Below are 27,995 nucleotides of genomic sequence, written 5' to 3' on the forward strand. Positions count from 1 at the left end.
ATAAATCATGAAGGATGCAGACACAAGGCTTCCCATAGAAACAAAAAAAGAAGACTTGTAGGACCGCAAATAACCAGCAGATGTCTCCCTTTTCCCAAGGAACTGACAGCAGCCCCCATGCTGATCTTCATCTTTTATTCCCTGTTATCAGAGAGAAGTCTTATCTAGAAGATGAGGTACTGATAAACGCCTAAGTCTGCCTGCACTTAGCCGGCCCAATTTGATGGATGGGGCTGATCACAGATCTCCTGATGAAAGAGGTTGGGAAGTTTTCTGATCCATTTAAATCTGCCAAGTCCAAATCATTTCCCCTCTTGTCTGTTTATTGACTTTATGGGAGAAAACGTAGACTCTTTTTGTTTTCTGAAAGAATTTCAGCAATTACCGATTGCTCTGTACTGATAGACCCTATAATAACACGCCTCATTTTAATATTTGTAATTATTTTGGAGTTATTAGTTAAACGATCAGAGTTATGAACTTAATGATGATGTTTTGGCTGGAGACTACTTCCATGCTTATCCTTTCTTCTTGTGAAGGAATGTTAAATAATGCATTCTGGCTGGTTGGACAGAGCTAAGAGAGATATTTTTTATGGTTTTGGCTCTGCAACCCAATTACATCAACACAACAGTCACATTGGTTTTCTTATTTTTGAAAAAAAACAAGTCTCAAATTTAAGTCTGAAAACTTCAAATATGTCAAACTGCATCATATTTTGATGTGTTCAGCTGCCTCGACTGTGTGTGCAAATACACAGATCACTAAAATCATCCATCAACCTGTTTTTATTCTTTTCTTTTCTTTACCGCCAAGAAAGGTGCAAAACACTTCCTGTGTGCCAGTTGCCGTTGACAACTAAAATAAGTCTCGGACTTGCAAAGTGTCCTTCGGCGATGCTGTGATGAAAAGTTCAATTGACTTGAGACAAATCGGTGTAGTCAGCCTGTGGCTCTGTGTGAGGGAAACAATTGGCAGTTGATCGCGGTGGCGTGGTGTGAGATTGTGGTCACGTAAAAGTCAACTCATTTCCTTGTCTTTTTGGCGGGGGAAAAAACACAATAATAAAGAGAATATCGAATAATTATAATAATCTGAATGAAAAACAATGAATAAATAGGAAATATATCACATTGAGTGGAGCAATCTTTCAGTGGGCATGATGAAGTTCAAGTTCAAAAACACTATTTATCCCCAAGGGGCAATTTAAAGGACATATAAGAATAAGAACATTTGTTTTTTTTTACAATATTCCATACAATTTTCATCACATCTAGACTTGTACACATCATATTTGTGCATGTCACTGGCTTACTGATGCATACAAATATGTTTTAATGCATCTGTTGTAATGCAAAACATACAACTTCTTTATGGAAGGACAGCAGTGACAAGCATCTTCCATCTTACGTATACTCCACCCTAACAAGATGAGGACCTCTGGTATTTAGGGAAGGCGGTCAAGATGTGGTCAACAGTCCAAATTCTTAGTCCTATGACCCCTGCTGGGATGATGAAGTTGAGTAAAGTACTGCAAGCAACTCCCGTATTACTTTTTTTTTCTTAATTTTATAGTTCAGTTAGCAAGAATAATGACCTCAGATTTATATTAAAGTCATTACATCTTCTTCTTTCTCTTTGGGCTTTTCTCTTCAGGGGTTGCCACAGAAAATTAATCTCCTCCATCCAAACCTGTCTTCTGCATCTCACACCAACTACCCTCATGTCCTCCATAAACCTCCTCTTTGGTCTTCCTCTACGTCTCCAACCTGGTAGAATCCTTCTACCAATATATTCACTATCGCTCCTCTTCAGTCTGGACTCTCTGACTTCATCTCCAATGTCTCTAACTTAATACATGTTCACATGATCCTATCCATCATGGTCACTCCCAATGAGAACCCCACCATTCTCATCTCTGCTACCTCTGGTTCTGCTTCCTGTCTTTTCCACAGTGACAATGTCTCTGACAATATAACAATACAGTAAACCTTGGATATATCGGACTCGGATATATCGGAAATTCGCTCACAATGGACAGATAAAAAAGACTTGATTTTTCTGTAATGCATTTCCAATAAAAATTCATTGCATATATCGGATTTTTTATAACGGATTTCGCCTATTTCGGACAAAATCTCCAGTCCCGTTCCAATGCATTTCCATTAAATTTCCCTCGCATATATCGGATGGCCGCATCGTGGCGCTCCGATTCGCCGAATCGTGACAGGCCGCTATACGACGTCATTTGCAGCATTTGCAGCGTTGCCTGCGCGTCCAGGTACATTGGAAACATAGTCAAGGAAGTGCCTTTTTATAACGGATAAAATCCGATTTACGCATATACCGGATATAAATCCGATATATATGTAAAACGGACATTTTCCGGTATACGCATATAACGGATTTTGCTTATATCGGACAAAACCAGTGGGAACAATTGAATCCGATATATCCGAGGTTTACTGTATAACATGGTATTCTAAAATTATATTACTGGCGACATACTGAGAAACAGATTCTGTCAGATGCCGTGGTCCGACTCAGATGGTAGAGAGGAGATGCTCACGGTGCCCTTATATTTACAAATACACAAATAAATTCAACATCGTCATTCACCACCACATAATCTGATGACTATGTTGTCGGCGATGCAAATTATTGTCAGACATTTAATGCAAATGTCGCCATGTGCCCGCTAACACGAGCAACCCATTGCATTGCAACATTGAGAGTTCCGTGTGGGAATGAACTGCAGCAGATGAGCGCAACGGAAGAATGGCAGCGTAATGTATCAGTGCTTCAATTGCACATCGCAGCTCTATGGATGCACTTAGTTGGTAATCTCATTCCATTGGGTGTTCCACGGTTATAGCTGACCCTGACCTTTTAAGCAGTGGCGTTCCAAAGTATTCCACCTGGGTGTTATTTCTACTCTCCCTGAGGGCGCCTCGGGGGCCTCTGTGCTCCATCACTTGTTTTTTTTTTGTTTGCTGTTTTTGCACAGGATGTCGCATAGCCTGCAGTACGACCACACCATCAAGTTCATTTTTTTTTTTTATTGTATTAGTACTGGAAGCAATAAAGTTAGAGTTTAAGTTTTGCTGATGTGCTGTATGTGTCGCTTTCTTCTTGCTGTTGAAAAGCGAGGCCTTACAAAACTATCTGACCCCACAATATTAACCAGTGACAGCAGTACAGAACGGGGTGATGCATGGCTCGGGCATGCAATCACGCTTGAGCCGTGTGAAAGGACTGTGAAAAAGGCCAGAACTCCAGTAGCAAATGGATGCACCCTGCCAACCTTCTGTGTGAATAGAGGTGGAAAGTGTGCTTGCAAACAACAGGTCCTGATTGAAGTCAAAGAGCAAGGTTTTCTTTGTAACCCTCTCGTGAACCCACCTATTTTCCAGTACTATTTTTTTATACGTCACAGTTTGTCCATTTGTGGGGGAAAAGTTGCTATTCTTGTAATAATATTCTTTTAATAGTATTTTTTTGTTTATATTTTCACAATGTGTGCAGAGGGCTATTAAAAAAAAAAACTGTAACAAGCCACAAATGGCCCCTGGGACACACTTTGAACACCCGTAATCTAAACATTTAATTTCAAGTGCATTTCTTATTAGTCATTTATGTGACTTCCCGAGCTCTAAATGATTAGGTTTGTTTGTGCGTCGCTCAGATGAGTGCATTCATGATATGCAAATGTCTTTAATCCTGAAGTGTTAATATGGTTCGTGTTTGCCAGTTATGTAACCTTGTGATTGTTTATGGAAGCCTAACATTTGTGCATATTTCTTTTACCGAGTAATGTGAGCACCCGTTTTTTTTTTGTTTTTTTTTCCTTTGTTTGGAGGTGCACGATGTTCCAGGTTTTTTTATGAACTACACAACCAACCAATTCCCAAAGATTAGCTGCTCTGATTATGAACCCAACACATCTAGACCCGTGTCATTTAAATACACTGTAGTGGGTGGTGCATTAAAGTATTATGTGCTTTTATGTGGGTAACAGCACGGCTAATAGAGTGGCTTAAAGTTCTAGTCATATAATTAGCAAGGATTAATGGTTTGGTCTATCATTAATTTAGTCAGTGAATAGCACCTCATCTTTGTCTTACCAGCCATTCAGAGCTCAGAAAGACATGTTTTGTGTATATTTTACAAGGTGCCTAAGAAAAATGTAAATACTTTGTTTTTCCATAACAAAGCAAGGCAAATAAAGCCTACTCTGAAAGACCGTCATTTGGTTTGTTATTTTCTGTGATACCATGAACGCACCAGTTGTTTTCGATATATTATATTCAGCCATCTTGAATCACACACCCAACATCGAATCTTGTAATACAGTCGTCCCTTGCAGTATTGTGGTTCGATCATCAGTCCCTTTAAATCAGGGGTCTCAAACATGCGGCCCGCGGGCCAAATGTGGCCCGCAAGACACTAGTTTGAGGCCCCCGCCTTGACATGAAAGTTTAAAGTTTGAAAGTTTGAAAGTTTGCGGCCTGCGTAATAAAAAATTATTACGTTTGATTAATGTTCATGTTAAAGGTTAAATAACTGTTAATAGTTATCCTCCCTATCCGTGTGGAAGTGGTACGTTTTTTGCTATTTAAGTTTAAAGGAAATAACTTGAAGGCTACCGTTTAGGTCGCTAGCTCTCTAGTTTGCGAGTCTCACCCAGACCCTAGCTCCAGTGGCCCCCAAGTAAATTGAGTTTGAGACCCCTGCTTTAAATATATATACTTTATTTTCTGACAGGAACAAATTCATAAATGATTGTTGTTTTGCTGCCTATTATTGGTCAAAACACATTGAAATACAAGTGAAATGTAGTATTCTGGTCTGTAGGCGGCAGCAATGACAATAAACATTGAAGCATTACCTTAAATTATATTACCTTAACCCCACACTGAATCTGTTGCGACCACCAGACGCATTCCACAATATTGAAATCTCTGAAATTATTTCCTGTCAGAATGGTTTCAGTTTTTAGACAATGCGGTTTTACACACAAAAAGGGTTAAAAACTGAGGTACTCGGGTATTGTACAACTTAAATCACTCATTAGAGAGTAAACCCATACCGAGGCCTGCTTGAAAAAGTGAAAAAAGGGGGAGTATTTGTGTTTGTTTGCAAGCTATTTCCTGGTTCATTGATGACACACAAATCGGCAGCGGTAAAATCAAATGACTGTATGACTTTTTCCAGACAATGGTTTTGTATTTTTTTTTAAAACTGCGATTATTTATTGTTTTACTTCTGTGGATGCTGTGGAAAAAAAACTATCGATGCACTTATACTTTTACACAGTAGACTACATACAGTACTAGCATGCATTTATCTGTATTGTGTATGAAAAGGAACCTGATTTGGGATGTCTCGATACCATCTTTTCATGTCTGATACTGACACTGCTCCATTTGATATCAGCCGATATCAATCTGATACTGATGCAAACCGTTTTTTTCTCATTTCTTATTCTTGCAATAGATTTGTATGCACGTGCTTGGCACAATATAGACATTTTAAAACCACCATGTTTAAACTGTGCAACAAATAGTCTGCTCCCCCTGAAGGAATTAATCAAATTGCTCATACCTCAAGTTTTGCAATATTGCTGCTGCTTTTACTGAAACTTTAAATGCACATAACTTTTAATAGCATTTTTGATTGGTCCTCGGACCCAGCGGCACCTTTCAAGAGTTCAAAATAAAATTCAATACAAATAAAGTGAAATACGTAAAAGTTTACATTATGAAAAATGTATTGGAATTAAAAACTATAATGAGATACTTCACAAAAATTAGCCGCAATGATGACAATAACTTACATTATTATACCCTAACATACAAATAATGGCATATTGCTTCTGAAGATACTCATAATTTAACATAAATGAAGGTACATCACCATGAGAGGCAGATTGTTTTTCAGAAAAATGAACATTTAAGCGATCTCGGCTGTCAGTCGGCTCTTCCTTTCACTTTCACGGCTGCGTTGAAGAGTCTGTCACTCTCCAGACTTGTTGAAAGTGCACAGAGAAATCTGCAAATATGGAAATGACACAAATGATTACCGTGGCTCACTTTTCTTCTGAGCTCAAGTCCACTGTAAAAAAAAAAAACAAAAAAAAACTCTCCATACTACACATCGTTATGCTTTTGCAAATATTGCATGATGTGGTGTTGAACTTTTCATTACCGCCGCTGCCTATTGATGCACTTTGTGTGGCAAAAATTGCACCCTTTCTTCTTAAACTCCACACAGCTTGAGATGACAGCTTTTGGGGATGTGTATGTGAAGCTAGGAGGTTCAGGAACATAATCCGGGCTTTACAACTGTGTTAGGGAGTTAGTGTGCTCCAGTAAAGTTTACGGCATGTCAGTCGTCAGCATTTGTGTGATAATTTGGCTGCTTGGATTTGATCAGACGGGTTATATATATATATATATATTTTTTTTTTTCTTATATTCGATCCAGTAAACCGGGCCAATATCGGACTAGTCTGCAAGGTTCTGTTCTCCACAATGCCTTACTTACTAGAGAAACATTTTGTATTTTGCCTTTTATAGCCCAGCACTTTTTAATTGGCCGGAAGGGATCAGGAGCTCACAGTTTACATCCCCCCTTTTACGATTTTGCACTGAGGCTGTGAACAGTCTAGACAAGAAGTATCAAGTTCACCATACATGAGTTGAATGTCATACTGAAACAGTCCTAAGTACTAAGTCCTAAGCATAATATACTTGCAGTAGTGTCCCATCAGTTGTCCTGTTAATTCAATCATTTCTGCTCAATGCGTGTGTTTTTTTTTAATGAAAATTGTCCATATTCCGGTCTGCACGGCGGTCTAGTGGTTAGCGCACAGATCTCACAGCAAGGAGACCTGAGTTCAATCCCACCCTCGGCCATCTCTGTGTGGAGTTTGCATGTTCTTCGGGTACTCCGGTTTCCTCCCACATTCCAAAAACATGCTAGGTTAGTTAGCGTCTCCAAATTGTCCATAGGTATGAATGTGAGTGTGAATGGTTGTTTGTCTATATGTGCCCTGTGATTGGCTGGCTGGCGACCAGTCCAGGGTGTACTCCGCCTTTCGCCCGAAGACAGCTGGGATAGGCTCCAGCACCCCTCCAGCACACCTAAGCGGCAGAAAATGAATGAATGAATGTCCATATTCCTACTTTTTGAAAGCTGCTTTAATGCAAACAGTAACATTCGTGCACAGAAAATTGTAAGGAGACGAACCTTGGACTGCAATGGGCAAGATGATCTGTCTGAAGTCCAAAGTGGGTTCCCTCATTGAGTTATCGTTGGTCGATATGGAATAGCCACCCACGAAAGCTTTAAATAACCAATCGGGATCTTAGCTAATGCAGAGTTGACCCAACTATATCAACCCAATTGTGTTCAGATTCCGGATACTTTTCTGTTTGTGTTCCAATGGCACAACATATGAGGTGTTCCAGGACTGTTGATGTTGTTAGCATTCTTTGATATGAGAAGCATCAGACACTGCAAGCTATTGATGCGGTGCCAGACAATCAATCTATCCATCTACAAAGAGATCTCGCCGCGTTTGCTTTGTTCGGTACACCATGACAATGTAGCTGCCCTGAGCATCCAACAGTTCCCATCCGAGAAGATCAACATCGTGGTAGAGCAACCTCCCCACCCACGACCTGGATGCGGAAGCTTAATTGGATCATCAAGGGGAACTGTTTTGAAGATGGTGATGACATCAAGATGGCCGTGATGATTGAGCGGCAAGCGAAACCACGGAAGAAGTCCATGAAGGCATGACGGAGAAAGCAGGGAAGGTGTCTTGGACTTTAGAGGAAAATTAGTAGTTTGGATTTGAAATCAATATTTTTGACAATAGTACTGGAACCTCTGACACACACTCTTGAATATCATTTATATTTTCACGTCTTGTCATTGATGGCCCAAGTGTCCTGATTTTCAGTCATCTTCATCTAAGCAGTCTAAACACATGGACCCATACTCTCCTGAACAAATATCGATAAATGTTTTTAGACTTTTATCGTCCTTTCACTGTTCAAGAGTGTATTTCTTATGTTACCTATTAATACACAACGGTCTGGGTTGGCGAAAAACCAATTTACTGCATTCCTCCATTCTCTCGAGTGTTGCCATCGGTTTGACTTCTCTTCACCGTGATGTGTTCATGTCAGACTCTGTGCTTGGCATTGGCTTTTTTCCGTTTTTGAAAGGCTGACAGTAGAAGAGCTTAAACCTTCACGAAGGCTTGGTGAGGGAACACCGGGAAATCTCTATCATCTGCTTCCTCTCAGTTATGCTCTCTTCTTCTGCCTTTATTGCTATCTCGGAGCAGTGATCTCATCTCATCCGTCCATCTAATGCTGTGACCGTCTCTCAGCTCTCGCTCAGTCAAATGCTGTAGCCATCACTCAGCACTCTCCACAACTCCTACCGCCTCAAATGTCACCCCCAAAATCCCCTTATTTCTTTTCTAAATGGCGGCGTCTCACACCAGCGATGATGAAACGTAGTAAATACCACCGCTGGGGAGTATGGATGCCACGTTGCATCAACCTCACCTTGTATGTATATGACACAACTATCATCTTTCAGGCTGAGAACTATTTCTATTAATAGAGATGTCTGACAAAGTCAAGTGTAACAGATTGAGGTTTGTTATTTATTTTATTTTACTGCACCATTAAAGTATTAAACTATTGTGCTTTTTCCACTTTTCTGACCTATAAATGTAGTTAGAATGTTTTTTCTCGTGTTAAACCATGCCAAAGTTTCAGATAATGAGGTTTGTACATTTGTAAGTGAACCCTGAAAGAAGTTTGGGATGGCTCAAAACGCTCAGTTTGAAAAGGCGTGGTTTAACCGTTCCTTTGTGATGTCACAGAAAGCCGGACTTCCTTATATGGTTCATAGTTAAGAAGCACTTGTGACCAATCACAGCGGAATGGGTTAGGGAATAAATTAAAACAGACAGTTTTGTCAGGAAGCACAAATCAAAGGAACTACAGCTGGAATAGGTGCAGATTCTGCAAAATCTAAAAAGTTTTCTGTGCGGGTTATTGAGTGTAGCTGCTCTATAGGAGACCACAACTCAATACAAAGGGTCAAAAAGTGATCATAATAGGTCCCCTTTTAAAGGTCCAGTAATGATAACACCCTTATAAAACAAAGTTTCAAACAAAGACATCAACATGTACGGTATGTTATCAACTTAATCCAAGTCGAAACAGACAGACGATTCTACATGACACGATTGCCATTTACTGTAAACGAGAAAGGAAAGGAATTGAGCTTTCCTGATCAGACTTGATTGGATTACAATCTCCATGCCAATCTCCCACTGGCAATGATTTGAACCCCGCAAGACCTTGTTTGTGAAATTAATGAAGCTCCAGTCACAAATTATGTGAACTGACTATGAACTGGAATAGATTAGATATCATAATATGACGCTGATAGTTGAGACATTAACATTCTTTAGTTTTTATTATATTTATTCACAAATTCATTTTAATTGATCGAGTCAATTGGTTTGAGACATGTTTTTTTTTTTTCAATAATCTGTGCTAGGAATTTTGGATACACAAGTACCCAAAATATTTATATCTTTATGATAATTCTGTAGTTATTTAGTATGGAGTAGGAGTTTACAAAATATGGCTTTAAAAAAAATCCTTCTCCCTTTCCGCCAAAGTGCACAAGACAATATTTTTTGGTAAATCAACTCGGTGAGACTATGATGCAACTCTTTGTTCCAAATGAACAGCGACATGAAAAATGTGTGTATAAAGTGTAACAAAGTGTGTATATTTTTTTTCCACAAAACTTAAGCCGACAAAAATATATGCTGGTTTAAGCGAAGTGACAGTATAATGTAGACTTTGTGTAGTATAATGTGTGTATTAATTGTCTGGATAGCAGATGCATAACTCTATATACTCTGTATATTGAACATATCAGTTCAATATAACCAAATGCAGTATTCCCAGTACATGTGTACATCTCAGACAATATTGCTTTGAATGCCATCTAATGTATCATTCTTTTATAACCCTTTCTATGACTTCTCTTTCTCTTTTTATAAAAAATGGAATAATCCGGCCTTTACTACATCAACTGCTAAAAATGAGTCTATTTTACTGCGATATGAGATGAAATACAGTTCTTATCTTTTTAATTATTTTATATAAAGTTACAAGAAGTGAAAGCTGCCTTTTTGGTGTTCCTCAACAGAAGAGATGTAATTATGCCATCAAAAGCAGGAAACATCCATTTTTAATCTCGTCTTTTGATCAGTCTGATTGCAAAAGTGTTTTATCATTTTAGCTTTGGTTCGCTCTGAATGACCAAGTGCGTGAACTTATAAATTAAATATGGATCTGCTTGTGCAAAATGCTCTTGAGCAAGACTTTCCAAATTCCGTCGTGACATCTTGTGAACTTATTCATACTTGGGTGGCACAAGATGACATTGAAAAATTTGGAGTCATAAAGAGTACGATAAGGTTGAAGCTGATGCCGAATAGCTTATTCCATTCAGTCCAGAGGTTATCCCCTTACCCGAACCCACTACAATATCTGCAGTGTTATCTTTGCACATCAAAAACTGGCTGTGTTTCTGCTGTTTTTAGGTTTCATAGTACTTGCTGACAGACTGTGTCCAAAACAACCGGTATTTTTCTTCTGTTTAAAAAACAACACATATGTTCCGCAATTAACAAAGCTATTAGTCCAATGGTTTTACAATATAATTACAGACTTTTAATGATTTAACAATAGTTTCTGTACTTCTTCACCTGCTAAAAAGCAGAGCGCATCAATAATGGATGAAGACACAACAATGCAGACTCTCAAGCAATCCATACAGTCAGTGTCTCCTTATCGTGATCTATGTAGCTACATGGCGTGTATTGGCAGGGCAGTCAGAAGACTGCACTCCTGTGTCCTTAGATCAGAGAATGATACATTCGAGCACAAAAACGGGTAAACACAGGCTGAACATAATGTCAAAAGAGTGGCCCTCAGCAGAACTAAAGCTGAAAAGTCTACCTTTCAGTCAAACCCACAATGGACACTTTTACAAATAATTACAAAAAGTGCCTATGAGAAAAATATCACAAATGTCGGCATTGGTAGAATAAAAGTTCATTAGTAATAACAAGGATGACTTCCAGATTGCAGGTCTATTACCCCAGTTCAATTCCATCCTCGGGTTTTCTCCGGGGACTCCAGCTTCCTTCCAAATTCCAAAAACATGCTAGGTTAATTGGAGACTCCAAATTGTCCATAGGTATGAATGTGAGTGTGAATGGTTGTTTGTCTATATGTGCCCTGTATTGGCTGGGCACCAGTCCAGGGTGTACCCCGCCTCTCGCGCGAAGACAGGAAAAAGCTGTAAAAAATGAATGAATGAATGAATGAATGATAGAAGAGGCTGGGATAGGCTCCAGCAACGCCCGTGACCCTCGTGAGGAAAAAGCGGTAGAAAATGAAAGAATGATAGAAGAGGCTGCACGGTGACTGAGTGGTTTTGCGTGCAGGCCTGAGTTCGATTCCACCCTCGGGCTATCTGTGTGGAGTCTGCATGTTCTCCCTGTGTTTTCTCCGGGTACTCCGGTTTCCTCCCACATTCCAAAAAGTGTGAATGGTTGTTTGTCTATATGTGCCCTGTGATTGGCTGGCCACCAGTCCCTGCCTCTCGCCCAAAGACAGCTGGCATAGGCTCCAGCATACCCGTGACCCTTTTGAGGATAAGAGACCATTGATGTACTATGAGTATTTTTTTTAACAGTGTGATGGTATGCGTTTTAATTACAGTGAAATGATGGATGGTTAAAAATTTTCATGGTGCTGTCACTGACATTGTTACAGTGTATAATAGAGCCTTTAGTCATCTAATTGTCTATATGTGCCCTGTGATTGGCTGGCCACCAGTCCAGGGTGTATCCCGCCTCTCGCCCAAAGACAGCTGGGATAGGCTCCAGCACCGTCCGAGACCCTCGTGAGGATAAGCGGTAGAAAATGAATGAATGCAGGTCTATTAGTCGTGGACTGGATGTCCACCCACCCATCCGGTTTTTATACTGGTTTTTATGTCCTGATGTTGTTTAGACAAAGGAAAATCAGCTTTAAAGACAAATCCATCTGTATATCCACATTGTCTATGTGTCTGCAGTAGCAGTCTGTTTGGTTATGAATCTGTCTCTGTGTCATCTTGATATTAGATATATATTTCTCTATACTTTCCGCATCTTGGATGATAATACACTAAGCCTCTCTTAGCTTTGTAGTTACCAAATTAGCACAGGTTGCAGAACGGCTCATTAAATACATTTTTGTGTTCAAACAGTTTTTTTTAGGACTACTGTGGGGAAATTGATCATTTTGGTTGTGACTTATTCACCAGCTCTTATTCTTGCTGAACGTGTTGATAATCTTTTCTACATTTTTCAGTAACTGCAGTTCAAGAAGGAATGGTTCATACATTTTTCTGTCTATTTCCTGTGGTTTCTTATCTTATCTAGAGAGCACTCTTACTTTGTTCATCTGTCTCAGACACTGGCTTAGCTCCTTCTGAGTTTTTTTTTTTTTTCCTCAGGTGATAGTAGTCAGTTTGAGATGAGGTCTGCACTTCTCCAACACGTTCAATTTCCCACATAATTCTTACCAAAATATAAAATACCTTTGAAGAATTGCCCAGAAAAAGGGTGGAGTGCATCTCTCGGTCAGGGATGAGATCTTGCCCCAAGTAGAGGAGTTTAATACCTTGGGGTCTTGTTCATGAGTGAAAGAAGGATGGACCGTGAGATGGACAAGCAGATTGGTGCGGTGCAGACTCTGCATCGGTCTGCTGTGGTGAAGAAGTAGCTGAGCCAAAAGGCAAAGCTCTCAATTTACCAGTCGACCTACTTTCCTACCCTTATCTGTGGTCTTGAGCTTTTGGGTATTGACTGAAAGGACGGGATCGCGGGTACAAGCAGCCAAATTGAGTTTCCTCCATGGGGTGGCTGGGCTCTCCCTGAGAGATAAGGTGAGAAGCACTGTCATTCGGGAGAAAGTCAGAGTGGAGCCGTTGCTGCTCTGCATTGAGAGGAACCACATGAGATAACTCACTCATGTGGTCAAGATGTCTCCAGCACAGTAATACTGTTGTCAGTAAAACAGTTACTAGTGGTTTGGGCACTGGGGGCAGGTGCCGGGTCATGTCGGAATATGAAGTTCTCCATCTCCAAATAAGGTTTTCTTCAGATTGAAGTATGAGGTGCGGTAATATTCCCTGGTAGAAATATACATTGATAAAACAAAGTGGACCAAAACCAGGGGAAACTTCACACTGGGCTTTAGGCAGCCTTTGTCTTCCAGACCCGAGGATCTTGATTTCCAAATAAGAGACAACATTTGCTTTTGTCAGCGAACAGGACCTTAGACACTAGCCAACAGACCAACTCTATTTATCCAAAGGTCAGACGTTATTTTTTAAAATTAATATTCATATTAATATTAGCAAAGAGTACTTTGAGACTGAGTAACCAAATACCACCATACACATGGATTTGGGGGTTTTCTTTAACTCTACGCCAGACAAATCTAAATTAAGACCAAAAATATGTTCACTGTATGCACAATGAACCTACAATAATTTGAATTGAATTATATTACGGAAGAAAATGAACTTTTACACAACATAATAATATTTTGACATGGCTCTGTAAAAGTATTTTTCCTATCTTTGGAACAAGAACGGCCTCTGTCATTTGTAAGGGAAATGAAACTCATGAAAATTAAACATAATCAATGCAGTCCTCAAGTATTTAGCATTAGGTATTCAGCAAAGCATTAACTGAAATCAATAATTAATCACACTAGCATCACAAGCAGCTCCGGTGTACTTTTCATACGTTTATGATTCATTTGCAGCGGCGCCTCAAGTTCAACGCGGTCACCGGTCACAATCACGCACACATGCAGTACAGTCGGTCCATTCCTTTTTTATTCGATAACCACCACGTTTCATAATAGAAATCAATGCAAACACGTCTAAATAATCTACAAAGTCAAAACCAATGACACCCTCGCTCCCTCAATAGTACATTGTGTATATAATCATGATATGTCATTTATGTGATGTCATTGTTAATGATACAGGGGGAAGAGGAGAATAGTAAATATGCAAAACCATGTAAATACTGAAAGTACATGTTTAAGAAAAGGCTGTTTAGTTGTTATAACAAAATGACAAAGTATTGTCATGCATATGCATGTTTTACATTAAGTATATAAGAGATTGAGTAAGGAACTCAAACAATGCACAACGATGAGCCAATTCAAGAAACAATACAAGCAGTTGATGTTTGCTAAATACAAGGATGAAGAGTCTTGAACCAGTCATGATGTGCTATATATATCACTATATTGACACTTACTATGGTACACATTATGTCATTGGATGCTCATATCACCTCGTACTTCAGTATGTGACAAAAAATAAAAAAATAAAAAAATTAAAAAACTTTAAAAATGTAAAAATTTAAAATTTTTAAATTTTAATTTTTTTTTAATTTTAAAATAAAAAAATAAATTAAAAATGTTTTTAATTAAAAAAATTTAAATAAATAACCTTAAACCATATTAGGAAAACAGCAGGAAGTGAACAAATCTAACAGTTACTGATTTAAAAAAAACTTAAATTATGTTAGCATAAAAAATCAAATTAAAAAAATTTAAAAATAAAAAAAACTTAAATTAGATTAGGAAAGCAGGAAGTGAACAAATATAACAGTTACTGATTGTAAAAGTACCAGATGGAGGGGTAGGATTTAATAAGCTTTGCTTCTTCCTACTCCTTTTGGACATGTGGAACTGTGAACTGATTATGGGATGCACTCAATTGTAATCTGATGCATGTTCAAATGAAATAAAATCATTACCATTACCATTACCATATCCTGATTAACTATGCTCATCAGTACACAGCATTGTGGTCTCATGATTGTTTGGATTTTTAAAGTTTTCCCTTTGCTTTCTTGGGTTTCTGGAGCTTTTTTCCACAGCCTCAAATTACATACAGGACAGTGTGTTCACTGAAATTGTTCATATATGTGGCTGCGACTTCTATCTGCCAGCTCCGTAATAGACTGATGATCAGACCAGATACACGCTCTCTTCTCCAAAACCAACTAGCACAGGCTAATTTTCTCAATAAGCTCACCAGATGGGTTTAGAATGTCGATTGTGTGTGCGAGAGAGAGCGAGGGACAAAGACAAACTGAGACAATCTCGGTTTCTCAGCTGCAAAGCTCGCACTGTCACGCAGGCATGTCCGCTCAGTGCTGTAACACAATCAGCAAGACCAGTGCTGAACATCTGTGGAACATATGAGAGCCAAATCTCTTCACTGGGATACGGTGACCATGGACACTCTACCATATGGACGAGCTCGGGTTCTCTAATGAGGCCAAATAGTGATTGATGTGAGCAGTCACAACGCAACAATCTGTGCATAACCAACTCGGCAAAGGATGCTCGGTCACGGCCAAATGAACAAATGAAGCATCATTCCACTGTCAGTGAAGATGTACAACGTCGGTTGAAAGCACAGATTAAACCGTTTTTGCAACTCTTATACAAACAAACACACACACGGCATCTGGTTTTGGAACATGAAGTTTACACTCCTGTGAATAGACTTTGACGAGCTATTAATATTGCAAATATTATCTTATATACAGTACATTGTTTAAAGTGTGTTAGTTAATGCTGCTGGGAACGGGTTTCATTCCCGGCTATTCCTCGCTGTGCTAACCCCTGATGGGAAAAGGCAAAATATATCCATGATTGTTGTTGTCATTTTCATAATTAATTATATTAATCAGAATCAGAATTTAAAAAAAATATTGCCAGGTATGATCAAACACATACTAGGAATTTGTTTTGGTGAAGTAGGTGCAGACACATCTATTAAAAATGAAAATATGAAATTTAAAATATAAAATATACACAACAAACAGTATAAACAGTATAAAAAATTAAAAAAAATAACAGTATAAATATATGTACACAGTCTGTTTTTTGTTTGTTATTCTGGAAGAACTTTCTGATTGTTATTTCAAGATTATTTAATTTTATTGGTATGTCTCAGTATTGGTATAATTCAGGCATGTGATTGGAAAGTCATGCCTAATTCTCGAAATAATCTGTTTTTCTGATTAGCTTGCTACATAGCACTATGCATATAATTATATTGTACACTTTACCTTGTGACAATCATATATTCCAGCCAAGTAATAAGGCCACCTTGCCTTGGGGCGTGACTTGTATTATTATTCTAATACAGTTGTCCATCACTACATCACAGTTCGAATTTGGCCGCTTCACGCCATCACATTTTTTTCTGAAATATATCAATTAGTACTCAATTGGTGATGAAACTATGGGAGACAACTAGTTGTTCACCGTTTTTTGTGATATCAGTTTCCTTCTTGCACATACCGTTGCTGATGTTGCAAGCAACTCTTCACATTTCCATCCATCATCCGCATATTGTTTTTAACAAATTATCAGCACTTTATTTTTGCACCATGGTTGACTGAAAATTCAGTATATTGTAGCCGCTTTGATTGATGATCACAAAAAAACATGCACTTGGAAAGAATCATCTTTGTCCCAAAGAGTTATTGTCTTTGGAAAATAACACCGTCAACAACTTTAAAATAGATAGGTCTAATTCATCACTGAAGATATTTACATTAACATTTAAAACGGGATTAGATTGCTGCAGAAATCACAAGGGAAGAGCTTTTCATCACATCATGATGTATTCTATATTCTCTGGAAGAGAAGAATTATTATGAAAATATGCTAATAATTTTTACTGCATCAACCGCTGTAAGTCACTGCGGCATTGTATTTTTGCATAACTGCTTTGGCTAAGCATTTTCTGTTTAGCCCTTTTTTTTTGCAATGTATGGTAGCCTCCACGGTCGTAGAGTATTGACCTGTGTGTGATACTTTGCAGTCTTAAATGTCTGATTCTGTGGCAAATCTGTGCAAACTTTGCAATGTTTTGAAGCTTACTTTTTTGTCTCCCAAACCGAAGGTTGGAGGTTCGATCCTCTCTCGCTCCTTGATCATGTTGAAGTGTCCTTGGGCAAAATAGCGAATCCCCAGTTGCTCTCCATGCTGTGTCATCAGTTGGTAAACGTGCTAGCAATGTCAAAGCGATTTGAGTGTCTGGAAAAGTGCTATACAAGTGAAAGACCATTTACCGTCAGCTGTTTTAAGAGTTCTGTCGAACTGTTTTACGGATTTTGGGTTACTCAGGTGAGAAACACTATTGAATTCAAGAAATTCAACTCCTTTCACCCTGCCGCACAATTGTTTCAGCGACTACCTTCTGGGCGGCGATACAGATGTATCAGGGCACGGACAAACAGACTAAAAAACAGTTTCTTTCCTCAAGCCATAATCTCCTTCAACAAGACCATGTAACCAAGGCAACCAATTGTCATCTACAATGTAGACCCTTTGTTATTTATTATTATTTATTCTTCTAATTTCTATATTTTGTACTGTCATACTGTCTTGCACTGAAAATGGAGCTGCTGCAATTTAATTCTACTATATGTAAAAGGACAATAAAGGGCATTCTGATTCTGATTCGGATTTTTAAATAATTAATCGCAAAACAGGAAAGTCCTGGTAGAGTCCAAAGTGCTCTGAACCAAGCATTCCACCGTGTAGTCCATGGATTTAAGCCATGGTTGACTTTCCTGTCCTACGGAAGATACAAGAACCACATTGGTAGAACATCTGTGGGAAGTTGAGCATGGATGCGTTCAGCTCATTATGTGTGTGCACTGAGAAAAACGGAAAATACACGTCAAGATAAAGCATCTCATCAAACATGTTGTTAAAGTTACCACGCTGCTCCCAGATGGAACTGAGTACGATGCTAACTTGCTAATTGGGTCAAATTATTAAGTTTCATTCATGTTCATGTTAAAGGTTAAATAACTGTTAATACTGTACATTTGAATCTGAAAAAAATAATTTCTCTACCAACTGTATGTGGTTTCTTACGTTTTTCTTATTTGCTGTTTTATTATTATTTTACTTATTTATTACTGATTGATTTATTGTCTTTATTCTTAATTTTGTATTTATTTTTTTATCTTATTTTGTGTATGGAAAAATAAAAATTAAGATATTTGAGAACAGTGGAATGTTTTATCAGATATTTTGGTGTGGAAAACCGGAACCAAAGTACTGAAAAAGTGTAGGGTATAGCAGAAGCAAAAGCATTGAAGATAGTTTTTTTTTATTGATTTTTTTTCCAGTTTTTAATGAATGCATTTTGGGGTTTTTTGGAAAACCTGATGCGGCCCAGCTTCACCCAGAACCTAGCTCCGGTGGCCCCCAGGTAAATTGAGTTTGAGACCCCTGCCCTATTTCCTCTTTGGTTGGTTGCTATGTTTATTAAAATAAAACTAGTATGACTCATGTTGTCATGGCTCAGTTGTATAAATTTTTCATGATTTTTATTAAATATTGATTTGTTTTTTTTCTGTGAAGTTTTCAGTTTTTCTGCAAACTCATCGACGCTTATTGGCTTCCACTACTGTTTTTCAAAAGCTTCTTAGATCAGACCGATGGTTAAAAAACAAGAGGTGTTGGCACAGTGGCTTGCAGGTAACTCCTCACTAAGTAAGATCCTGTTCTTCGTTGGTGTAAAAGTACAAGGCTGACAGAATCTTCAAAGTGTTGAGGATCAAAGAGTCCCCCTCTGCTTTTTTGAGTGATGGCGGTGGGATTGTATCCACAGGGTTAGCAAGGGTTTGCCTGCGTTACACCTTTTTTTTAAAATTTCTTTCTTACGAGCTCCCATGGTAGTGTGTTTCTTTCTCATTGTTCCTCCCTTCTTTTCCAGTTTCAACTTTACATACTGAATCTTGCATCATCGCTCCTTCTTCTCTGAAGTTTCCTTGCTGACAGGAACGGAAACCAACTTTCCAATTTACCCTGGTATTTTCAACTACAACCTTGCGTAAAAAGGTTCTTTTAGCGGCTTCCAGGCAACCACTAGGATCTTTTTCAATAGTTCCTGGAATTATTTGGCCATCTGTGCGCTGATTTTTGGAACACACTTGTAGTTTATCCAGTTAGCTTTCATGTTTAAGGCAGTCTGCAACTGCAAACCTCGTTAGGAATTCTGAAAAGTTTCATTTCAAAATGTGAGGCAACAAGAAGAAGACGGATGATGGCAACTTAACACAGCCGACTTTGTGGAAGAATAGTTGACAAGCTGATGTATTTAAATGTAGGATGCATTTCATTTTACCACTTAATTCATTTAATATTAATCTTCGACGCAGACTCACCTGTCAATAATGGTAATGGTTTTATTTCATTTGAACACGCATCAGATTACAATTGACTCCAATTGACTCCAATTGACTCCAAAAGGAGTAGGAAGAAGCAAAGCTTATTAAATCCTACCCCTCCATCTGGTACTTTTACAATCAGTAACTGTTACATTTGTTCACGTCCTGCTTTCAATAATACAGTTTAAGGTTTTCTTTTTTTTTTCTTTTTTAAATAATGTACAGTAAACCTCGGATATATCGGATTCAATTGTTCCCACTGGTTTTGTCCGATATAAGCGAAATCCGTTATATGCGTATACTGGAAAATGTCCGTTTTACGCATATATCGGATTTATATCCGGTATATGCGTAAATCGGATTTTATCCGTTATAAAAAGGCACTTCCCTGACTATGTTTCCAATGTACCTGGACGCGCAGGCAACGCTGCAAACGCTGATATATCCGAGGTTTACTGTACCTCGTACTGAAGTACTCGGTGATATGAGCATCCAATGCCATAATGTGTACCATAGTAAGTGTCAATATAGTGATATATATAGCACATCATGACTGGTTCAAGACTCTTCATCCTTGTATTTAGCAAACATCAACTGCTTGTATTGTTTCTTGAATTGGCTCATCGTTGTGCATTGTTTGATTTCCTTACTCAATCCATTCCATAGTTTGATTCCACATACTGAAATGCTATGGCTAGCATAACGTAGTCCTAGCATAGAAGTGTTTCAGATTTAGTTAGAATAATTGTTGTCATTCTTGTGACAAAAATGTTTTGATTTGGCAGAATGACAGAACGTCAACATCTACCGCAAACATTATCCCCATTAAATTAAACGTTTGCGTCATTAAATCATGGTCATTTATCATACAGATAATATTACTTCTTCTTCTCCGTCTTTCCACCATTTGTCTGTTTTAGTTTTGGAAAGTCCTCCTGCCGCCTCTTAACAGTTTTTCACCTTGGGATCTCTCTTAAGGTCTAAGATGCTTTCTGAACTACTTTCATCTTACCAACAGGAAACTCTATGACAAATCTTAGAATGACATCAGATCTACTTTTAGCTCAAGGAGCTTTGTGAATTTGGGTCCTGGACCTTTGATGGAAGAACAGTTGTCATTGCTTTTGTCAGAGAAAGGCAATTTTTTGCAGCGTAGTGGTGCAAAATAAAACAGATGTGTCCAAATGTGCATTTGTTGATGTACCAGAACAAAACAGAGCAGCGTGAAATTGTGTGTATGAATTGTTGACTTAATTGGTGTTCATAAATCTGATGACAGAAGAAGAAAAAAAAAGCTGTTGTTGTGGCTGGACGAGTCTGTTAAGGCCTAAGATGCTTTCTGAATAAACTTTTATCTTACAAATGGGGAACTCTAAAACAAATCTTCAGTGAGCTTGATTTTTTTTTTTTAATGACATCCCTCAGAGCTACACTTTTAGCTTCAGGATGGTTTGTGAATTCAGGCGGTGGACTTTTGGTGGAAATTGGTCTTCTCAAAATGAAAATATTTTTTATTGTCTTTGTCAGTGAAAGGTTCCACAAACTAGACGTTGTTTGCAGTGTAGTAATGCAAAGTAAAACAGACGTGTCCAAATGTATATTTTCTGATGTAACAGAACAAAACAGAGCATATGTATAAGAGTTTTTGAGTGAATTGGTGTTCTGATGGCTGGAAGTTCTACTCCAAACAAACAACAGCCTCCTGCGTAGGGGAAGAATGTGTCAAACCGTTTGTCCCCAGGGTGAGAAGGATCAATTATGATCTGACTAGCACACCTCCGAGTGCTGGAGTCCTGCAGCCAATCACCTTCTGAGCCCAATGAGCTACCGTCTGTGGTTGCCGTCCTTGGCTGTGGCCCCAGTGTACCACATGGTGATGGAGGAGGTGAGGATGGACTTGATGATGGCCGTGTAAAACTGTACCAGCATCTTCAGGAAGAGCTCCATCTACTGGGTCTTTTTGATGAGGGACCTCATAGTCGGCTCCCATTTAAAGTCCTGTGTTATGATGGTTTTGACTTTCCTAAAGTCCACGATCATGTCCACAGATTGCGACTGTACCAGGACACCAGTCGATCTAAACTCCCTCCTATAGACCAGACTCATCACTGTCCAAAATGAGCCTAAAGAAGGTGGTGTCACTCGCAAACTAAATCAGTTTTACAGACTGATGGCTGGAGGTGCAGCAGTTGGTGTATAGGTAGAAGAATAAGGGGCAAAGCACACAGCCCTGGGGGCATCTAGCCTTGATGGTCACAGAGACCGAGGCCGTTTTCCCCAGCTGCACATACTGCCTCCAGTCCGCCACACAATGCCGAGTGAATTTTCCTGTTTGTTCAGATACGTATAACGGAAATATGTCTTTTTTTGTTCACATACAGTACATGCTTCATGTAAGACTCTAGGAGTGAAAAGCTGAAGCCCGAAGCTGTTATGACTTTTTCATGTTTTCTCACACATTCAAAGCAATCTATACTGTCCTAATTTATCTTGGAAATATCGGTAATGTGACTAAAGTAATCCCAAAGGTGCTTATCTCATTTCATCTGCGTCTATCTCAGCATCACAGAGTCGAGCAGAGCCTATCCTCGCAAACCATCTTGAAATGCACTCGGCAAACAGGGACTGTGGCTAAACGTAATGTTGTTTTTCAGACGGGGGGGAACGCTTAAACAGCTGGGAAATAGCTGAACATTGAAAAGTCAGCGAGAGGGGTGGCGGAGGTGGTGAGCAGTTTGCAAAAGACAGAGTAGCAAGAGGGAGCTCGAGGGAAGTCATAAATAAATGAGGCTCAGCCACCGAGCTGACTGAGAAATCTGTCTGCTTGGATGCAAGGGAGTTTCTGACTTGGTACCCATGGATTATCTGCGAATGTGCTACTTCAGCTAAAACAGAGTACAGAGAGAGAGAATTTTGGGCATACTTTATGATTTCTGGAACACTGCAAAGATATGATCATATATATTTTGTAAAGTCATAAATGCATATGGTGGTCTCATTGTTTTAACAAGTGGTTAAACCTGGAAGCATCAATTGTCACTTTAGCAGGCAAATCGCAAAGAACCTACCATAAATTAGGTATGTAAACAAGCTAACAGCCCCTTCTATCAGCTTCCCTCCCAATATAATTATGAGTGTATTACGGCTATAAAAGCAAACCAGACACACCCTCCCTCGCCCCCAATCCACTTCACCCATTTTCACTGCTGACATATAATAATCAGAGCATGAACCATGAGCAAATTTTGATTATATGCAATTTCATGCATTATAAAGCCATTTGAATTCATGCAGATCCGAAAATATATATATGCGCCTACTCCAATACAAATATGTCAATTTTATTGTCTTTTTTTTATTTAACTTTATGGGTCTCAAGGTATGGTGGATCAGAATCAGGAAGCAAAGATGTGCGAGAGAAAAGTAATGGAAGACAAATGAAAGTTAGGCAATATTGTGAGTCTGTTGTTATAAGAATTTAGTAGAACTTAAAGTAAACTGGTACCTTAAAATGAGGACCACCTTAAATGATGTATGATTTGTGCAACTTCCATCCATCCATCCATTTTCTATACCACTTATCCTCACTAGGGTCGTGGGCATGCTGGAGCCTATCCCAGCTGTCTTCGGTACACCCTGAACTGGTTGCCAGCCAATCACAGGGCACATATAGACAAACAACCATTCACACTCACATTCATACCTATGGACAATTTGGAGTCACTAATTAACCTAGCATGTTTTTGGAATGTGGGAGGAAACCGGAGTACCCGGAGAAAACCTGTTAGAATAAAATGTAGATAGAATGAACATAGCGTCAGTTATCACCCTTATATCCATTTGCTTAGATAATAGAGAGTGTTTAAATGTGCTGAAGAAGGAAGGTTCATGTGACCCTGATCAGAGACCCCCAGTGACCCCCAGGTCCTGGAGGTGCCTGGATGCGCCAACAGCAACCCTGCAGATGTTCATGTTAATCCTGCAAGAATGTGTCAAGATAAGAACTCATAAAACAATAAAAGTAATTACTCTCACATATACACACATACACATAGACAAACAGATACAACTCGTGGAACTGCCCCCCCCCCACCCCCTTTAGAGTTGCACGACCATGTAGTAGGGACCCCCGAAAAAGAATAAAAAGAGAGGCGCGTGAACTGCATATTCACTCTCTCCTCGCTGCGAGTAACTTTGAATATTGTTGTCTGTCTCTTCTGTATTTCTGTATTTAAGTGTTTTTACAAGGAGTTTGAACCTGACAAAACCCACGCATGCACAAGGAGAACATACAAACTCCACACAGAAATACCCAACCAGGGAATCGAACCCTGCCTGCTAACCCCGCCATCCACCGTGCTTCCAATTTGTGTGATTTTTTGTGAGAATTACGCCTCCAAATTCATAGCCTGGGAATGTCATTATCTTGCAAGACATCTGCTAAATTGCACAAGTCTTCAGCAAATCTTGCGACTCTTCCCCTCAGTCGACCCGGTGCTTTTGTTAGGGTGCTTGTTCCTCTTGGCTTGATAGGATTAATGAACATTTTGTGAACAAATGGCTTTTGGCTTTTCTGTGACTGATGCTGTTCATTTTAGTTCCATCTGTGCTGGTTGGCAAGAAGGACTACTGAGAGAAGATGTACATGGTCTTGAGCTCTATGGGAAGTGTATTGAAAGTTGTCTAAATACAGTAAACCGGACATATTCAATTGTTCCCACTGGTTTTGTCCGATATAAGCGAAATCCGTTATATGCGTATACCGGAAAATGTCAGTTTTACGCATATATCGGATTTATATCCGGTACATGCGTAAATCGGATTTTATCCGTTATAAAAAGGCACTTTTTAGACTATGTTTCCAATGTACCTGGACTGGGCAATGAAAAGAGACGTATGGTAATGAGAATTTAACTTTATTCGACTCTGAGCATAACAAATTGTTAATTAAGCTAGGCCCTGGCAACGCTGCAAATGACGTCGTATAGCGGCCTGTCACGATTCGGCGAATCGGAGCGCCACGATGCGGCCATCCGATATATGCGAGGGAAATTTAATGGAAATGCATTGGAACGGGACTGGAGATTTTGTCCGAAATAGGCGAAATCCGTTATAAAAAATCCGATATATGCAATTAATTTTTATTGGAAATGCATTACAGAAAAATCGGTTCTTTTTTATCTGTCCGTTGTGAGCGAATTTCCGATATATCCGAGTCCGATATATCCGAGGTTTACTGTAGTATTACTGCACAATTTGCCATCAAACTTTGAGCGACCCTTAGATTTAGACACTTAAGACCAGTTCCAAAAATGCAAGAATTGACATGTTGCACTTTTGGATCTTAAAGAGGTTCTAAGTGCAACTTCAAACTGCAAAAAGAAAAAAATCGGGCGAGACCTTTTTTTTTTTAATTTCTTTATTGCTTAATCCTCGGTCCACGTGAAGGTTGTTACAAGTGCTAAACGCAGTCCAATAATCAGATGACATCTGCAAGATAAATAATAATGTCTTTCAAGGCCTTGTCTCCTTCAGTGCCACAAGATTGCACAAGAATTTGCGCCGGAGCACCAAAAAAGGGCCATTAAAGATGGAAGAACGTTTTTATCGCTGATGAAAAAAAATAACCTTGACGGTCCTGTTGGCTTCCAACATTACTGTCATGACAAGGGCATCCCACCTGAGATGTTTTTCAAACGGCACAGTGCAGGCAGCGCCATCATGATGTTGGTGTGTTTATCTTGGCTTTGTGACGATGTTGCAGCAGCCATGATATTTGGTCTTTGGGAATTGTCATGTCAAAAAACACATCTTCAATGAACCTTGAATATTCTTTTATGCATCATTTATATGTACGTATTCATATGCATTTTGAATTAGTTCTGTGTGTAAAACTAAAGTTACAAAATTTCTGGCTTTCTGGAATGGATCATTAACATGATTTCTTAGGGGAAAATTGATTCGGTGAGCAACCATTTTGAGCAGAGTCAGACCTTCTGGAATAAATTGATGGTTCCAGAGTATATACTCAGTATAAACTCAATTCATTTTACAGAGTCAAGTTCTTATGAATCACTCACGGTTACTCCATTCACTTGAATCACTTGTCACAGAGCGTATTTGCAATGAGTCGCACATGCTCAACAATTTCCATTTCTCGTGACTTGTCCCGCATGTTACCTTGTAGCTGCGTATCAGAGGTGAGCAAGTGGACGATTTAACTGAGACAAGTAGACTTGTGTCCTGGTTCAATAAAAAACAGTTAAAAAGTTTTGAACGTTTGCTCAAAGTCAACAGAGACAAGCTCTACCTTACCTGATGAAAGATGAAAAGAACAAGCAGTATAAAAAATTGATGGATGGGATAATTTTGCAAGTAAAAAAAACTCCTTATAACAGTATTAGTTCTTTTTCCAGGATGGAATAATAATGCATCTTCAAAAACTTTGATTTTATAAGTGATGCTGAAGGTTCCAGAATATTTTTTCAACTTGACAAGGCCAAGCCCTATCAGCTTTACTCTGCTTATTATGGTTGACTGCTGGTGGCAGTGTCTCTTTGGCAGCATCATTTTTTTTTTTTTTTTTTTTTTTGTGAGCACTCACTGGATCAGCAAATGCCCCGAAAATGTGAAAGTCCAAGTAACTCAGTAAAAACCTAAAATTTACTTGAAGAAGACCCAAAATTCTCAAGGTCATATGAAATTTGTAGATGCCAACTTTGACGAGCCTCTAGTGATATCTACCGATTCTAGCCAGAATGATATCAGAAGCTTGTTGATGGCTACAAAAAAAAAAAAAAAATGTCTGGTTGAGGTGAAATTTGCCAACTGATAATTAACAAAGTATTAGTGGTGGTGTGTGCATATATTTGAATTTGAATCTATTCTATAATCTTTGAATCTACAATTTTCTATCTTTTGTGACTCAGGGGTGCAACTAACAATTATTTTCTCAGTCGAATAATTTGAAGCTTGTTATTTTTGATTAATTGAGTAAATGGTCAATCCTGAGAAATTGAGTTATTAAATAAAATTAAGTAAATTAATTAATTTATTTTAAGATAATTTATCTTGCCTTGGCTCTAAAGGACATAAGGCCATCTCCATGGACCTTAGTATCCCAGTTTCAACAATGCATAATATTATAAGAAGTTTTCCAAGCATGGAAGTGTCACAAACCTCCCTAGATGTGGATGTGAAGGGAAAAGAAAAATCAATGACAGAAGCCATAGAAGCTTGGTGCGATTTGTGGAAAAAAAAAAGCATCACGTAAAATATCCAAAGACCTGCAAGCTGACCTGAAACAATCTGGGCTAATGGTTTCTACTTGCACGATTCGCCGCACCCTAACCCAAGCAGGACTTTATTGCGAAGGCAGAGGAATACCCCATTACTGAAAAAGAAGACATAAAAAAGAACATCTGATTTTTGCCAGAGAGTCCCTGAACAAACCACAATCCTTCTGTGGACAGACAAAACAAAAAAATAGCAACTTTTTGGCAATGCACACCAACAATTTTATTTCCAGGCAGCAAAACGAAGCTCACAGGGAAAAGAACAGCCTCCCAACAGTTAAGCATGGAGGAGGATCCAAAATGATTTTGTGCTGCTTTGCTGCATCTGGTACTGGAGGCTTTCACCGTATCACAGGAATCATGAAATCAGAGGATTACCCAGGGATTTTAAAACATAATATGTGCTACCCAGTATAAGAAAGCTAGGTTTGAGTCGAAGAGCATGGGTTCTCCGACAACATAAAGAACTAAAGCACACATTTAAAAGCACTCTGGAATGGTTGAAAAGGAAAAGTGGACTGTTGTAAACTGCCCAGCGTTGAGTCCTGATCTTAATCCCATGTGTGAGCTTAAATCTGCCATCGGGAAAAGGAATCCTGCAAACACTTGCTTGCAGATTGAAGAAATTGCAAAGAAAGAGTGGATGAAAATACCAGCCAAGAAGTGCAAGAAGCTTCTAGATGGCTACAAAAAGAAGAAAATCATGCATCTATTTCCACCTCTCAAAGTATGTGTGTGATCTCTCAAACCCGTAGTGTCTGCTCGATGGGGTAAGATTTGACTTAGACTAAATTTAGTCCCGTCGCTTCATAGCGATGTCAATAATAAATTGCTTGTTAAAAATGTGAAAAGGAAGTGTGCACTGCAATCAAATATGCGTTGAAAATGCCAAATATAATTGCGCTCCTTTAACTTCAAATCACGGTATAATTATATTTCCTTTCTTGCATTACTTTTACTGTTCGACTTTTGAGAAGTTTTATGGTTTCATGTATATTTTAACACATGTCTGTAGCAGACTCAGTGGATTTCATTGATGTTATTTATGGGCCAGCGAGTGCTGCAGTAGTGTTTGTTTCCTCCCTCTTGCTGCCTCAGTTCTCTCCTGAATTGTAATAATGATTTTAGCAAAGAGACTTAAATATGAGTGGCATGCTGACCGCACACTAAGAGAACAAAGTGGGGAATGTTTTTGAGTCATAACTTAACATTTTATTATAGCGTACTAGTGTGTGATTTGAACTTAGTTGTAATTTCCACCCCTGTGGATGAATGGTCATTAATAGTTAAAGCTAGGA

General features: G+C 38.8%; 1 protein-coding gene across 2 annotated transcripts in view; it reads left to right on the top strand.

Annotated features, from left to right (window-relative positions):
• Positions 1–27,995, top strand: part of lsamp (limbic system associated membrane protein) — a 282,520-nt gene that overhangs the window by 104,413 nt on the left and 150,112 nt on the right. The window contains exon 1 of one of the 2 annotated variants that reach the window (XM_058080763.1): positions 209–260. The exons of the other annotated variant lie outside the window; for it this stretch is intronic. Coding sequence (XP_057936746.1) covers positions 224–260 — 37 coding nt within the window. The 5' untranslated portion in view covers positions 209–223. Of the gene's footprint in view, positions 1–208; positions 261–27,995 lie in introns of those variants that run through there. 2 annotated transcript variants of the gene reach the window in all.

This window comes from Doryrhamphus excisus, chromosome 8 (genome assembly GCF_030265055.1).
Source record: "Doryrhamphus excisus isolate RoL2022-K1 chromosome 8, RoL_Dexc_1.0, whole genome shotgun sequence".
NCBI lineage: Eukaryota > Metazoa > Chordata > Actinopteri > Syngnathiformes > Syngnathidae > Doryrhamphus > Doryrhamphus excisus.